The sequence below is a fragment of the Oncorhynchus gorbuscha genome, linkage group LG14 (genome assembly GCF_021184085.1).
Source record: "Oncorhynchus gorbuscha isolate QuinsamMale2020 ecotype Even-year linkage group LG14, OgorEven_v1.0, whole genome shotgun sequence".
NCBI lineage: Eukaryota > Metazoa > Chordata > Actinopteri > Salmoniformes > Salmonidae > Oncorhynchus > Oncorhynchus gorbuscha.
In genome coordinates, this window is record NC_060186.1 from 8,705,961 (window position 1) to 8,722,984 (window position 17,024).

Sequence of the window (17,024 nt, forward strand, 5' to 3'; positions counted from 1 at the left end):
TGGGCCAGTAACCAGAAGGTAGCCTAGTGGTTAGAGCGTTGGGCCAGTAACCAGCAGGTAGCCTAGTGGTTAGAGAGTAGCCTAGTGGTTAGAGCGTTGGGCCAGTAACCAGCAGGTAGCCAGTGGTTAACCAGTAACCAGCAGGTAGCCTAGTGATTAGAGTATCCTAGTGATTAGAGCGTTGGGCCAGTAACCAGCAGGTAGCCTAGTGATTAGCGTTGGGCCAGTAACCAGAAGGTAGCCTAGTGGTTAGAGCGTTGGGCCAGTAACCAGCAGGTAGCCTAGTGGTTAGAGCGTTGGGCCAGTAACCAGCAGGTAGCCTAGTGGTTAGAGCGTTGGGCCAGTAACCAGCAGGTAGCCTAGTGGTTAGAGCGTTGGGCCAGTAACCAGCAGGTAGCCTAGTGGTTAGAGCGTTGGGCCAGTAACCAGCAGGTAGCCTAGTGGTTAGAGTGTAGGGGCGGCAAGTATCCTAGTGATTAGAGCGTTGGGCCAGTAACCAGCAGGTAGCCTAGTGATTAGAGTGTAGGGCCAGTAACCAGCAGGTAGCCTAGTGGTTAGAGCGTAGGGCCAGTAACCAGCAGGTAGCCTAGTGGTTAGAGCGTTGGGCCAGTAACCAGCAGGTAGCCTAGTGGTTAGAGTGTAGGGCCAGTAACCAGCAGATAGCCTAGTGATTAGAGCGTTGGGCCAGTAACCAGCAGGTAGCCTAGTGGTTAGAGTGTAGGGCCAGTAACCAGGAGGTAGCCTAGTGGTTAGAGCGTTGGGCCAGTAACCAGCAGGTAGCCTAGTGGTTAGAGTGTAGGGGCGGCAGGTAGCCTAGTGGTTAGAGTATAGGGGCGGCAAGTAGCCTAGTGGTTAGAGTGTAGGGCCAGTAACCAGCAGGCAGCCTAGTGATTAGAGCGTTGGGCCAGTAACCAGCAGGTAGCATAGTGATTAGAGCGTTGGGCCAGTAACCAGCAGGTAGCCTAGTGGTTTGAGCGTTGGGCCAGTAACCAGCAGGTAGCCTAGTGGTTAGAGCGTTGGGCCAGTAACCAGCAGGTAGCCTAGTGGTTAGAGCGTTGGGCCAGTAACCTGCAGGTAGCCTAGTGGTTAGAGCGTTGGGCCAGTAAACAGCAGGTAGCCTAGTGGTTAGAGCGTTGGGCCAGTAACCAGCAGGTAGCCTAGTGGTTAGAGCGTTGGGCCAGTAACCAGCAGGTAGCCTAGTGGTTAGAGCGTTGGGCCAGTAACCAGCAGGTAGCCTAGTGGTTAGAGCGTTGGGCCAGTAACCAGCAGGTAGCCTAGTGGTTAGAGCGTTGGGCCAGTAACCAGCAGGTAGCCTAGTGGTTAGAGCGTTGGGCCAGTAACCAGCAGGTAGCCTAGTGGTTAGAGCGTTGGGCCAGTAACCAGCAGGTAGCCTAGTGGTTAGAGCGTTGGGCCAGTAACCAGCAGGTAGCCTAGTGGTTAGAGTGTAGGGCCAGTAACCAGAAGGTTGCTGGATCGAATCCCTGAGCTGACATGGTAAAAATTTTGTTTTTAAAATTTTTATTTAGTAGTTCTGCCCCGGAACAAGGGAGTTAACCTACTGTTCCCAGGTAGGCCGTCATTGTAAATAAGAATTTGTTCTTAACTGACTTGCCTAGTTATATAAAGGTTATATGAAAATGTAAAACTGGAGGACACTAACCAGTTCAACAGGCTAAGAGCAGCCTTCATCGTATGGCTTGTACCTACCCATTACTCTACCCCATTACTCTACCCCATTACTCTACCCCATTACTCTAAACACTTAAGAGGAATGGGATAGGGAAGAGGGTCTCAGAACAAAGTGGAATTGAGCCCATGAACAGAACAGTAGGCTGAAGCTTGGTCGAAGGGTAGTCTGTAGCTCAAAACCTATATTGAATTTTATTCGCTTTCTAGAAGTTCTTGACATTCAAAGAGAGGACTACTCACCACATCGTCTGAGGTAAAATCAATGAAGCCCGGCAGAATCAGGAAGTCGCTGAAAGACAGACAGAGCAAAAGGTCAGGGGTCAAGGTTCACAGGTTGTCATGACTAAAGAAAGATGGCTTAAGACAAGAGGACTACAATATTCATTGTGCAGTGCAATACAACTGCCAGCCAACTGGTGACAGTGGGTCAGAAGTGGCCTATTATAAACCCCTCACCCTTTCCCCCACCCAATTTCAACGTTTACAAGTACCTCCACCATGTTGGAGTTGGGTCCAAAGCAGGAAGTGTTGAAAGCCAAAAGGGGAATATGTGCAAATTAGCCCCTAGAACTGCCACTTCGACCGAGCCTGGTAACGATATAGGAAAAACTAGTTCTCGCAATGGTTGAGGAGTCTGACCCGAAAGTTGCCTGTGATATACATTTGAATAAACTAAACTACAAGTGAGTTTGCGTTAAGAACTAAATAGAAAGTTTCTTGATCCCAAAAATGGTACGTTCATAAGTTCGCCCTCTAGTGATCGCTGATCAAGCTGCCCCTTCCCTTTGCCTTGTCCTCTAGTCTAAAGAGAAACACTGTCTCACCCTGTTCGTCCAGTGCTTCACAAAAGCATCTGGGGTTCAACTTCATTTCTTACACTGTATGAACACAATGGCAGGCAGAGAGAGAGCGGTAGAGAGCATATGAAACAGAGGGAAAAAGGAGGATGATGTGTTTTTCAGATGGGTGGATCTGGTGGTTTGGCAGATGGGTGTGAAAACAGACAGACTGGACAGAGAGGGAGAGACGAATAAGTGAGTCTTTGTCTGAGAGAGAGAGATGGGGAAAAAGTGAAAACCAGAATAAGATGGAGGAGAACAGGAGAGAATGGCTCTAAAGCAGATAGAACGGGAGGAGCGAGCGAGAGAAACAAAAACACAGAGAGAGAATGGCCCCCTGTCCTTTATCACCCGTCAGACCATTCCTCTCTCTCCTCCGCCTGTGTGGGTGAAGAGATGGAGCCTAAAATATGTCTACCAAACGGGACAGGGAGGGGTCCGCCTGCAACCGCCAGACACCTCACAAACATCAACACAGTCTGGCACAGGGAGGCAGAGGGGAAAATATCTGCCAGCATTTAAGGAAACCACAAACCTCCACTGGTTCTGGATCAGCTCTCACTAGCCAGACCAACCCCTAACCAGCATGAGCCAAACAGTTATGACCATTCAACCACTAAGTAGAGAAAGTGGGTAGGTCTGATTTAGAGTGCACTTACCTGTCTAGTCTTGCACACTATTAATGTTTAAATATCTATTGCCTGACAGTTCTGTTATTAAAACCGCTTCTGGCCCTAGTAATGCTGGGTGCGACTTGATTCATCTTCATTTCATGCAGACAATTTGACACAAGCCTGGATAGCACTACTTCATAACGTGGTTCTACACTTCTGCAAAGGCAGTGCACTACACATGAAGAATTATGTCACGATTGTAATCTTTTCATTTCTCGTCCCTTTGCCACATAAGTGGATTGAGAATACAGTCTTCTACACCAATGTCCCGGGGGAGAATTGCGTTGGAGAGATGAGGGGGCTTGAACGGGGCTAATTAGAAGCCGAGGATGATTAGGTGGTTGTGATCATAAGACATCATCATGGAATCATCCCATGAAGCCATTGACAGAAAATGACTGCATTGATGAATTCTTTATGACAGGGGTAATATATGATAATAACACGCAGCAGAGTCGTCTGCAGTACTAGAAAATGTTGAGTTGCTGAAAGAACATTGATCCAGCTTGGTGAAATGGTCTTGAGACCCTGACAGAGCATCTCAGCTCACCCTGATCCAGCTTGGTGAAATGGTCTTGAGACCCTGACAGAGCATCTCAGCTCACCCTGATCCAGCTTGGAGAAATGGTCTTGAGACCCTGACAGAACATCTCAACTCACCCTGATCCAGCTTGGTGAAATGGCCTTGAGACCCTGACAGAGCATCTCAGCTCACCCTGATCCAGCTTGGTGAAATGGTCTTGAAACCCTGACAGAGCATCTCAGCTCACCCTGGCGAACACTTTCATAAGGGAGCGTGTATTCAGCTCCAGCGTGTTGGTGTGGACAGTAAACCTGCCAGATTAAAGCAGCAACAGGTAAGCAAACACCTCAAAGCCAGTAGGCCTTAGAGCCAGTGAGAATACATCTGGCTTTCTCAATTTATCTTGCCTTCGAATCCTTGCATCCCCGCCTCCCTCTCAAAATACATTGGAGAAGAAAGTCAGAGGGGAGTGACTTTAGACCCTCTCCTTTAATAGGGTTAAAAAGGAGCCGAGGAGATAGGGAAAGACAAATTGAGATTGAGCCACTGTCGCTACCGTCCTGGGTAGCCATGTTTGTGAGGCAGTTGTCTGTGGTTGCCATGGTGGAGACACAGCTGTATGATACAGGTAATACGGGCCCAGACTTCCTCTGATGTCGTCCCCCGAGACGCTCACATGACAGTACCTCGGGCTAGTCATGTGCTCTGCCTTGCCTTTAAGCAGGACGTGCTTCATTAAGGAGTGGAGGGACGCTCCGGTATCACACGCACCGCCTAATCAATTAACCCCTGTGAACTGGGACTAACTCTCCATTCAAATTTGTAATGTAAATAGTGAATACACTTATTGTGTGGATGTTAAGTCTGAACCATAACATTTAGCAGACGTTCTTATCCAGAGCAACTTACAGCAGCAATTAGGGTTCAACTGTAAGAAACAAAATGGTTGAGTTGTACCTGCTTCTTGTCTAAATAGTGTTTTTCTCACAAACGCCACATAATGAATGAATATATATAGATTTTTGTTTTTTACTTTTACCCCCCCCCCCCCTCCAATTTCATATTTCATTGGCAGTTACGGTCTTGTACAATTGCTGCAACTCCCCTACGGACTCTGTTTAGGCGAAGGTCAAGAGCCATGCATCCTCCGAAACACAACCCTGCCAAGCCGCACTGCTTCTTGACACACTGCTCGCTTATCCCGGAAGCCAGCTTCAGCAATGAGTCGGAGGAAAGACCGTCCAACTGGCTACCGTGTCAGCTTGCAAGCGCCCGGCTCGTCAGAGCACTGATGCACCATTTGGGAGGCCCTACGGTATCCATTTAATCTGTAACATAGGTTCCATACTAAATGGCACCCTATTCCCTATAGTCAAGAGTAATGCACTTTGTAGGGGACAGGGTACCATTTGGGACGGAGCCACATATAGTCAAAAGACATAGGCAACAACATCAACACAAGGACGTGAATGTTACTATATTTTAACAAGTAGGTGTTGGAAGCATTTTATAGCAGATAGTCATTTTTGTAAAGTCCTCTAGCCAGAGGTATGTTCAAGAAGCAAAACGATGCACAGAGTTTTGGGCAACAGTCTTGGGCAAAGGGGTGAAATTAGTGAAGTAGCTTGCTGTGGCAACATACCAATGCAATGACCGTCTGCCATATTGGGGCAGCCCAATGCATCGCTTGTTGAAATCAAGTTAGTTTTAAACAGAGTGAAAGTGGATTGAGGGTTATTCAGTGAAAGTAAAAACAAGTGAATATGAAATGAGCAGATAAAGGGCCTTAGGATATGAGTGCAGTCAGATGTCATTACTAGATAGATTAGATAGTGATTGAATGTCTCAAAGAATCAAATAGCAGTTCATGCACTATGATTCTTCAGAGCAGTTAAAGATGCAGTCATATCATTACCGGAAGCAAATATCATCCTATGGTGCAGATCAGGTTAATAAGCAATCAACCCCCACCACCCCTGTCCTACTCATTCATCTGTACAGATCAGTGTTTTTCTCAGCCAGCTAAAAGTTAAAATACAATTGGTGGCGAATGTGGTGTTTACTTCTGCCAAATTCATCAACAAGGTACTTTATTGATTCAAATCTATTTTTAATGGGACAATCATTTGCTTCCCCTATATGAACTCATCGTTTGGAGACAATAGGTTTTCACAGTATAGTGTATATAGTGTCAAAATGGTTGAAAAGTCAACCGTTTTACTCACTTGTAAGTCAACCCGTCGCCTTTAGAGCATAGCTCTTCTGCCGTTTGACCATCAGCGACAACAGACTGTTGTTGAGCAGATCTGCGATTCAAAACGTGTTGGCCATCATTACAAAGCGCCGCCCGCATATCGTCCATCATCGCTTGCGCTTAGGTTTGGACAGTTCGAGAGCGTACTTGCACAATACGGTTCTATTTGGCATTTGTATTGTGGTTGAACTGAACTTACTTGTAGGTGAGGCCGTCTCCAACGGAGAAAAGCTGTTGTGCGGAGAGTCCGTCTTCTGGGACATAGCCCGTACCACCACTGATCAGGTAATCAGCCATGCTGTCAAATGAAAAGGACGACAAGCAGGCATTAGATTGTAGCATTCGATGCATTTTCAAATATAATTAGCCATCAATAGATGAAGGGTTAAAAGGTGACGACGCTTTGCGCCTGTGAATGACTATTAGTTCTGAGTGATTAACCCAAAACGCTGGTGTTTTGTTGTTATTGTATTATTTAAACAAGGCATTTCGTTCAGGTTTCTTCTGTGATATCAATGCGCATATTGCGCAGTTTCTCTAGAGACAAATGATATCAAGCACGAACTGTTCAATGTAGTAGGGAGTTGTAGTTTCCAAAAGGCCAATATTCCTTATAGTTTAGCATGGAAAACATGGCATTTACCTATAATGACCATAATCCATTTCATGCCTACTTGTCCATTTGTGTTTCTTTTAGCTTGCCTCATTAAAGAGACAAGAAAGCTCGTTTGAAAGGAGAGCAGTTGCTTCACGAGGTACACTACACAACCAAAATTATGTGGACACCTGCTTGTCAAACATCTCATTCCAAAATGATGGGCATTTATACGGACACATTGCTGCTACAACAGCCTCCACTCATGAAAAACAGCCCCAGACCATTATTCATCCTCCACCAAACTTAACAGTTGGCACTATGCATTCAGGAAGGTAGCGTTCTTCTGGCATCCTCCAAACCCAGATTCGTCCATCGGACTGCCAGATGGTGAAGCATGATTCATCATTCCAGAGTCCAATGGCAGCAAGCTTAACACCACTCCAGCCAACGCTTGGCATTGTGCATGGTGATCGTGGGCTTGTGTGTGGCTACGCGACCATGGAAACCCATTTCATGAAGCTCCAGACGAACCGTTGACGTTGCTTCCAGAGACAGTTTGGAACTTGGTAGTGAGCGTTGCAACCGAGGACAGAATGTTTACACACTATGCGCTTCAGCACTCCTGCTTTGTGTTCTTGTGTGGCCTACCACTTCGTGGCTGATCCGTTTTTGCCCCCAGACGTTTCCACTTCACAATAACAGCACTTACAGATGACCAGGGCAGCTCTAGCAAGGCAGAAATTTAACTGCCTTATTGGAAAGGTAGCATCCTATAAAGGTGCCACGTTGAAAGTCACCGAGCTCTTCAGTAAAGCCATTCTACTGCCAATGTTTGTCTATTGAGGTTGTGTGGCTGTGTGCTCGATTTTATACACCTCTCAACAACGGGTGTGGCTAAAATAGCTGAATCCACTCATTTGAAGGTGTGTCCACATACACAAAAGTATCTCTACCTGAAATTGACAGTTGGTATTCAGCAGTCAAAAAAGTATGCCTTGTTTTACATTGAAGAAATACTCAAATTGTGATTTTGTCAGGCAGCAGCTCTATAGAGGTGAGATGACTTGAAATGAAATAGTCATCAAATAAAACAAATGTAATATACCAAACTGAAATATTGTATTGAAGTAAAATAATGTGAATAAATGGTTAAGTGATAAGCAGCCACTACCATCATGGACATTTCATCCACAGTTCATTATGTGTTGTTATTATCGAACCTGAAATCATGATTTCTTTAAATATTCAAACTGAAACCTAGCCGAACTTACAAACCCAGATCGCTGCGCCCTAACGACTATGCGTTTTCAAAATGTGGATGACCAACTAACATCTATAAGAAACCTTTCTATTAGAGGGGGCATGCTGGCAAAATATAGCCTGACGAAATTAACCCTTTCATGCACGGTTGTGTAAATATACATGCCTAAAATAGCAGCAGCACTAATGTTAAATAAAACACGTTGCTTTACATTTTTTCATGTTTATATATATTACAATTTACTGGATAAACACCAGGAAAATAGAGTAGTTCTTTATCTTTATTGCTTGTGGTGGCGGTCCATGCAAACAAAACAGCCATCAAGCGTGTTAAACAGTGATGTGTTCAGCAAAAACGTTTCCTTCAAGCACATATTTACCCAGACTACCTAGTGTTCTGGATAGCTGCTGAAAGGCAACCGTGAGCAATGCCTGTCAATACCGTAGCTAGCTACAGTAGTTAGCTAGCACTTACTAACGTTAACCGGCTACTGTACAGCTGAGTACCTAACAATGGTTTCAATGCCATGAGCCCAAAATACATGCGGGGAGAATAAAACATGGCTATATTAACGATTAATGACGAATCTAGCAAACTGTCCGCAGCCTAAGTATTTATAGATTTCCATCCATCATATGATGTCTTTAACATATCGTTTGCAATGCATTTTATCACCAAAGCTGCACTATAAATTAGCCATCTAATTTCTTGCCACGCAGGTCAAAATGATCCGTGCGTTATTCAGGAGCATGTGTCAGCTAGCGTTAGCCGGTTAGCAAGCTAACTAACATGTTTCAACTCATTACTGAAGATGCTCTGTATTCTATGCAATTAGCCACCTCACCACGTTCTTAGTCTTACTTACAGTTACCTAGTGTTAGCTACGTTAAGAAAATGTGACACAAAAAATCAATTCCAGCCCGTTTTCTACCTCTTGAAGCTGACCACGTTGAAGGTGTTCGGAAATGCGAACTTTCCAGCTGTAGCTAGCTAGCAAGTCCAAAATGAGCGGAAGCAATGTGTGCTTTCTCTATTGTGGAGGTAACCAACACACAACTAATCCCCTACTACAAACTCAAGTGATGATGCGAGGCTGGTCCAAAGTTGATTGCCTGTCGCTGCTAGTGTATCCGCGTTAATAAGAAGAAGAATATTTTCGCAGAAGCGTCGAAAACGGATGCGTCACATCCCCTCTCCTCCCACGTGGGGCGCTCATTGAATACGAAAACATGAGGGTAAAATCCCAACTCAATCACAGACTACAAATTAGTGAGATTATATGTCCTTGTAATTTATGTAATATACCTAATATGCAGAGTGCAGACCATACATCTTTTGGAGGAGAAAATCATGCATTTAGGCTACAGGGAAATTGGCACTATATTCTGGCAGTGCCAATGTCCATATATTATCATTTTATAACCCACATATAACCACATAAACAGCCCTCCTACCATCCGTTTTTGGATCAATCATAAATCATTCAAATGTGTAGAAATCAACTTTTATAATGCTTATCTACTTGTATTTTGACAAAACCCACAAATCAACTATTCTCAGATGGTTCCATGAGGTGCAACGTTTGGAGGTATTAACTGAACAGCACCACTGTCAGATTTACAAGTCACATGCAACCAGTTACTAGTAACCAATTATACGGCCGACAGTGGCATTTTCTAGTCTAGATTGACTTCAACTGACCAGTAGAGTCAGCCAGGATACATACCTCCTTTAAATAGCCTATATCACATTTGACACATTTACAGTAGATGAGGCTACACATTGACGGAATTTACCCTAATTTTCTCCTTCTGATCTTGAATATCGTGGCCTATGACTTTCACTTTCAAATACAGGACAGACTGTTTAAAACAGAAAGAGAGAATGGCCCCCTCCTTTATCATCTGTCGAGACCATTCAGATAATAAAAGCACAAAAGTCAATAGACCATTGGCGTTCAAGCTGACGGATTTGGGAGAATCAGACTGAATTATTTAGGCTTGGCCTATTGTGCTGTATGTTGACCTGTGAATCCACAAGCATTGCGTACCGAACAGTTCCACACTCTCCCATGTCTGTGATGGTTCAGGGTTGGGATGAGGAGCACACACACACACGTACACAGACATACACAGACAGATGAAGTAGACCTCCCTCACAAGCACACACCTTTGTAAAAGGAGGACGGACAGCTCACTGCTGTCAATACCATCAGTGGCTGACGGTAGTCACTGATAAACAATTGCAACCTACATTTTGTTCTTCCTTGTCACCATCGTTTTCTGGAGAGTGGAGAATTCTAACCCATGCACTCTTGATCCTGTGCATGAAATGGAGTGGGACTGCTGTCGCTGTGTCCACTCAACCAACACACAGATATTCAGAGCAAATAAAACCAAATGCATTTGTAATGGTGACTAGTGATCCACCCTGCATTAAAACAGAATTTACCCCAAGTACATTTATCATGGGGATGTATATTGTCCCTTGGCCTACTCCCTGTGTGGCACTATACCAGGAGCCCCTCGTCCAGTACTACGCAAAACACAGAGGGCCTTCCCAGCCTTGACAAGTACCAAGGTGATCTGGCGGGTACTGTGTCTGTGCTTGAGTTCATTGCTTTAAATGTGGGTCACCCACAATATGGGTCAGAGATTCCTCTATGCACACCCGGTGGCTATTTCAAGCATTGATTCAAACCAAATCCCATTAAGCTCTCCACCTGCTGCCCTAGCTGCAAGGCATAAGGGGGACCTGCCACTCCAAAAATAGCCTTGAGGCAGTTTCTGTTGTTTTGGCATCAGAGTAGGCCACTGAATCATAGCTTTTCAATGTGTTTAGGGGCCACGCTTAGAATGACTCGCCATAAACCATATAAGACACAGGCGTCCTAGAGCTTCATTATGGGCTAACAAGGAGATTTAACTTCAAGGTTATTGACAAGCCAGGCTAAACACAGGGCTATGTGGCAGTGTAAACTGATACTACTCAATGGGCTGTATTTACATATTGTAACCATGGTGAAAGCAGAGTAATGAAAAGTAGTCAAAACAAGTGGGAGGAACTAATGCCACAGCTCGAATGCTCATCAGTCAAATATACACTGAATATACAACAAATTAGAAACACCTGCTCTTTCCATGACATAGACTGACCAGGTGAATCCAGGTGAAAGCTATGATCCCTTATTGATGTCACTTATTACATCCACTTCAATCAGTGTAGATGAAGAGGAGACATTGAGACATTGATTGTGTATGTGTGCCATTGTGAATGGGCAAGACAAAATATTTAAGTACCTTTGAACAGGGTATGCTAGTAGGTGCGAGGCCACCGTTTTGAGTGTCTCAAGAAGTGCAATGCTGGGTTTTTCATGCTCAACAGTTTCCCGTGTGTATCAAGAATGGTCCACCACACAAAGGACATCCAACCAACTTGACTGTGGGAAGCATTGGAGTCAACATGGGCCAGCTTCCCTTTGGAACGCTTTCCACACCTTGTCCATGCCCCGACCAATTGAGACTGTTCTGAAGGCAAAACGGGGTGAAACTCACAGGAAGCTGCCGAGGGCAGGACAGCTCATAATAATGGCTGGAAGGGGGTAAATGGAATGGCATTAAACACATTAAAACCATGTGTTTGATATATTTGATACCATTGGCTCAAGTCAATATGCCCGTCCTCCCCAATTAGGTGCCACCAACCCCGTGTGGTGCAACTCTAACTCAGGTTGGATTTCAACATGAGTCAGCCCTAGAGTTGCTACGCTATTAAACTATTCTACATTTCAGCATGTATCTAAAAATCTTCTTTGCCTGGCCCTTCACTAATATGTTGTTCTTTTCAAATGGATGCCATAATCTTGCTTTGCCCAACTCACCTCTCAGGGCCAAAGCCAGCCTGGATGCGGGTGGCGCTGTATCGCTGGGCGGCCGTCTCATGCCCGTGCCCATGTCCATGCCCATGGGGGCTGAGGCGGAAGAGGTGCTCCGCATCTTGTGGTGAGGGGTTGGAGCTGGGACAGGGTAGCTCTGTGTCCCCTACGATCCTCCGGTAGTCCATCTGGTGGCTGTCCCGCTCTCCATCCACCCCAAAGTGTTCGTAGCCGTACCCCTCCATGTTGGGTCCAATTGCCAAGCTCTCTTGCTCCAGTCTCTCACTCTGGTCGGTGACCTCACCGTCGCCCTCTGACCCTTCTGTCGGTGACGTCCCTCAAGTGGACTCAAGTCACGTAGGGACTGGGTGTTCCTGAACCGGGCTACCAGCTCAAAACAATTCCAACAGAACAGAACGAATTAGAACGATCTCAGCCAACCAACCAGACGAGTCAAAGGAGCTGAGGACCTGAGTTTGAAAAACAGAGCTACTTGTGAGAGACACAACACATTCTCTGGTTCAACACATTCTTATCTTGGTCTCATAGCTCCAGTGTTGTCTTTACCGTCAACTTTGTTTTCGAATCCCAGGTCAGATACAAAAATACTCAGAGAGATATGAGAGAGAGAGAGAGAGAGAGAGAGAGAGAGAGAGAGAGAGAGAGAGAGAGAGAGAGACAGAAAGAAGGTAGTTATGTCCCTCCCCCGTCTCTGTGCAGGGTGCACCTGCAAACCAACCCACAGTGTCCGCTAGGCGTGTCAGGAGAGGGTGTCACCGTGGTAATGCTCCTGCCGGGATGGCGTCGTCGTGGAAATGATGCCGGAGAGGCTTGTCGTTGTGGAGTCGTTGCCGTCCCAACGTTCCCCTTGTCCCTGTGAGAGAACTAATACTCACTGACCTGAAGGGAGATTGTGGTGGGAATGGGAGGAGTGAGATGGCAGAGAGAAAGGGTCCAGACTAATAGAGGGAGGGAGAGGTTGATAGAAAGAAAGATAATGCCTGCAGGGATAGAAGAGAAGCAGAATGGGATACTCAGTGTGTTTTTGTCCAGTCGAGTGCTGCTCTATGAATCTCTCTGCGTACAGCTTAACCCTGTTTTCTGTCAGTGGCACATGTCGCATTCACAAAGAGGATTGGGGAATTAGAATACAGTGTGCAGGAGATACATGCAGGAGGTAGAGAGGGCACTTAAACATACTCCAAACAGACTAGCACTGTTGCAAATGTGTGCGTCTGTGTGTGTGTGTGTGGCCGTGGGACAAACCCACAGTAATATAAAATAATTCCACAAACTGCTTGAGATAGTACCAAAGTATGGCCTTGAGGAGGATGCCTGGCTTGCCCTGGGCACAGACAGGTTCAGGGAGGTACAAACAGTGCTCACAATGCACCACAGGAGAGAGTGTAGCTAACACAAGGGTGACAGCTTCTTACATAGCCCCTGAAATACTCCTCAAATGTTCAGTACAATCTACAGTATATGCACAGTACAAACCATTCTGCTCCCAAACACTGTGTGTGGATGTACCTTTAAATAGGCCAGTCTGAGGCCTGTACTCTTAACATCTTCCAGACAGGGTTTTTCAAGCTTACAAAATAGAATGTTAAAGGCTCATTTGACATGGAGCATGGAGATAGCTATAGCAACAACCAAGGTAGTGGGTTCAATTCCAGCATGGGCCCCACATACCGTGCATTCAGAAAATATTCAGACCCCTTGACCTTTTCCAAATTTTGTTACGTTACAGCCTTATTCTGAAATGGATTCACATTTTTTCCCCCTACACACAATACCCTAAAATTGCAAAGCAAAAACAGCATTATAGAAATGTTTGCTAATAAAAATGGAATTATCAGATTTACATAAGTATTCAGACCCTTTACTCAGTACTTTGTTGAAGCAAACTCCCTCCAGTCTTCTTGGGTATGACGCTACAAGCTAGACACACCTGTATTTAGGGAGTTTCTCCCATTCTTCTCTGCAGATCCTCTCAAGATCTGTCAGGTTGGATGGGGAGCGTCGCTGCACAGCTTTTTTCAGGTCTCTCCAGAGATGTTACATCAGGTTCAAGTCTGGGCTCTGGTTGGGCCACTCAAGGACATTCAGAGACTTGTCCCGAAGCTACTCCTGTGTTGTCTTGGCTATGGGCGGCAGCGTAGCCTAGTGGTTAGAGCGTTGGACTAATAACCGGAAGGAGTTAAAACCCCCGAGCTGACAAGGTACAAATCTGTCGTTCTGCCCCTGAACAGGCAGTTAACCCACTGTTCCCAGGCCGTCATTGAAAATACGAATGTGTTCTTAACTGACTTGCCTGGTTAAATAAAGGTCAAATTAAAAATTAAAAAATGTGCTTAGGGTCCTGTTGGAAGGTAAACCTTCGCCTCAGTCTGAGGTCCTGAGCGGTCTGGAGCAGGTTTTCATCAAGGATCTCTCTGTACTTTGCGTTCATTTTCCCCTCGATCCAGAATTGTCACCCAGTCCCTCCCGCTAAAAAACATCTGCACAGCATGATGCTGTCACCACCATGCTTCACCGTAGGGATGGTGCCAGGTTTCCTCCAGACGTAAAGCTTAGGAATTCAGGCCAAAGAGTTCAGTCTTGGTTTCATCAGACCAGAGAATCTTGTTTCTCATGGTCTGAGAGTCTTTAGGTGCCTTTTGGCAAACTCCATGTTCCTTTTACTGAGGAGTGGCTTCCGTCTGGCTACTCTACCTTAAAGGCCTGATTGGTGGAGTGCTGCAGAGATGGTTGTCTTTCTGGAAAGTTATCCTATCTCCACAGAGGAACTCTGGAGCTCTGTCAGAGTGACCATTGGGTTCTTGGTCACTTCCCTGACAAAGGCGCTTCTCCGCCAATTGGTCAGTTTGGCCAGGTTGCCAGCTTTAGGAAGAGTCTTGGAGGTTCCAAACTTCTTCCATTTAAGAATGACGGAGGATCACTGTGTTCTTGGGGACCTTCAATGCTGCAGACATTTTTTGGTATCCTTCCCCAGATCTGTGCCTTGACACAATCCTGTCTCGGGGGCTCTGCGGACAATTCCTTCGATTTCATGGTTTGGTATTTGCTCTGACATGCACAGTCAACTGTGAGACCTTATATAGACAGGTTTTTGCCTTTCCAAATCATGTCCAATCAATTTAATTTACCACAGGTGGACCCCAATCAAGTTGTAGAAACTTCTCAAGGACGATCAATGGAAAAAGGATGCACCTGAACTCAATATCGAGTCTTATAGCAAAGGGTATGAATACTTATGTAAATAAGATATTTCTGTTTTTTATTCTTTATAAATTTACAAACCTTTCTAAAACCTGTTTTCGCTTTGTCATTATGGGTATTGTGTGTAGATTGATGAGGGAAAAAATGATTTAATCCATTTAGAATAAGGCTGTAATGTAACAAAATGTGAAACAAATCTAAGGGTCTTAATACTTTCTAAATGCACTGTATATGTCGACAGAAAGTTGCAATGGGGAAAATATCTCTTAAATGGGCTCTTCTCTTCATTTGTAAAAAACAATGTCAGAGGAAGAGGCTGAGAATGAGAAAGGGAAAGAAATAGGTACCAGTGAGAAAGAGGTATCTCCCCATCACCCCTTTCTCCCACTCCAGACCTGGTGTCTGAAAGGGGTCAGGAACAGGTGACTGAGTGTTTGTGACAGTTGCTCAGACTCGAGGACGGAAAATCCTCTTATGCTGCCTGTGGAGAGCATAGCAACGCCCATCCTTGTCCGTGCAGTCAACCCCTCCATGGAACCCTCTTTTCGCAGCTAGGTCAACACTGGAGCCGAAGCCTAACGCGAGATCAGCACGCTTGCTACTGTAAACTTTCGTGGAAATCACACACTGCTATCTATGTGATATGCATCTCAATTCAAGTTCAGATGTGCTCCTCTGTGTTGTTTACCTCGAAAGCATATATACAAATGCACGCACGCACGCACGCACGCACGCACACACACACACACACACACACACACACACACACACACACACACACACACACACAAACACTCACAAACACACACACGCACGCACGCACACACACACTCACACTCACACTCACACTCACACACACACAAACACACACACGCACGCACGCACACACACACACACAAACACACAAACACACAAACACACGCACACACACAAACACACACAATGGCATAGGGAGTTGGGTCACTTTAGTCCATTATCTGTACTCCGTCTTTGTGACTCTTCCGCTCATGTATTCATGTGTGTGAACCCCCCCACACATTCACTGGATTACCTGGATTACCATAATGTTAATGGGTTTCATGTGGAGTATGTGGCAAGGCGGTGTTGGCCGTACCCCTTTCCTGCAGTCAGTGATCAAAAGCACCCTTTTTGGTCTCATGTGTGGAATGTTTTTAATTATTATTATTTATTTATTTTTACAACAAAAATCCAGTGTTTTCTATGTCAAACAGTTGTATTATATTTCAGTCTTCTAACGTAGACACTGGCAGTGGCGAACAGGTGCAGGTGGTAATACAACAAACATGGAACAATACCACACAGGAGTAGCATCTTGACATGAAACACAAGCAATACTGCCTGGGGAAAGAACCTAAGGGAGTAAATGAGGTAATGGAGTCCAGGTGTGCCTCATGATGAAGCACAGGTGCTTGTAATGATGGTTGCCAGGACCGGTGGGTAGTACACCGGGACTCCACACCAACCTTTGGGGACCACCCTTGAGGAGAGAGGAGCAGCGATGGAGCTAAAGAAGACCGGTGGGTAGTACACCGGGACTCCACACCAACCTTTGGGGAGCACTCTTGAGGAGAGAGGAGCGGCGATGGAGCTAAAGCTCCTGAGGAAACGGCGTTGTAACCCGTTTATGGTGGTTGGGACTGGCCATAACCTGACTGCATCTACCTTCTTGACGTCCATCTTCACTCCTTGCGGGCTGATTTGGTCATCTAGGAAGGAGACAGCCTCCTGATGAAACTGGTACTTCTCAGCCTTGACAAACAGGTGGTTAGCCAGGAGGCGTTCCAGGACTACTCGGACTTGAGCGATGTGATCCTCCAAGGTAGCCAGGATGCCGTTGATATACACGACCACCTGCCGTCTTAGCATATCCCGGGACACCTCGTTGACGAATGCCTGGAACACTGATGGAGCATTGGCTAATCCAAATGGCATCACCAAGTACTCGTAGTGACCAGACATTGTGCTAAAAGCTGTCTTCCATTCAGACCCCTCCCGGATGCGGATGAGATTGTATGCACTCCGCAGGTCCAATTTGGTAAAGAACCGGGCCACACGGAGCTATTCGATGG

General features: G+C 45.6%; 1 protein-coding gene across 7 annotated transcripts in view; it reads right to left on the reverse strand.

Moving 5' to 3' along the window:
• Positions 1-12,715, reverse strand: part of LOC123994377 (inosine-5'-monophosphate dehydrogenase 1b-like) — a 43,005-nt gene extending 30,290 nt beyond the window's left edge. The window contains exons 1-4 of one of the 7 annotated variants that reach the window (XM_046296888.1): positions 11,719-12,715; positions 6,179-6,277; positions 5,951-6,031; positions 1,930-1,978 (exon numbers count right to left, since the gene is read on the reverse strand). In XM_046296888.1, the coding sequence (XP_046152844.1) occupies positions 1,930-1,978; positions 5,951-6,031; positions 6,179-6,277; positions 11,719-11,957 (468 nt within the window). In that variant the 5' untranslated portion in view covers positions 11,958-12,715. Of the gene's footprint in view, positions 1-1,929; positions 1,979-5,950; positions 6,032-6,178; positions 6,278-8,769; positions 9,037-11,718 lie in introns of those variants that run through there. The other 6 variants (XM_046296890.1, XM_046296895.1, XM_046296889.1 and 3 more) reach the window with 6 other exon arrangements.
• Positions 12,716-17,024: the final 4,309 nt, after the last annotated feature.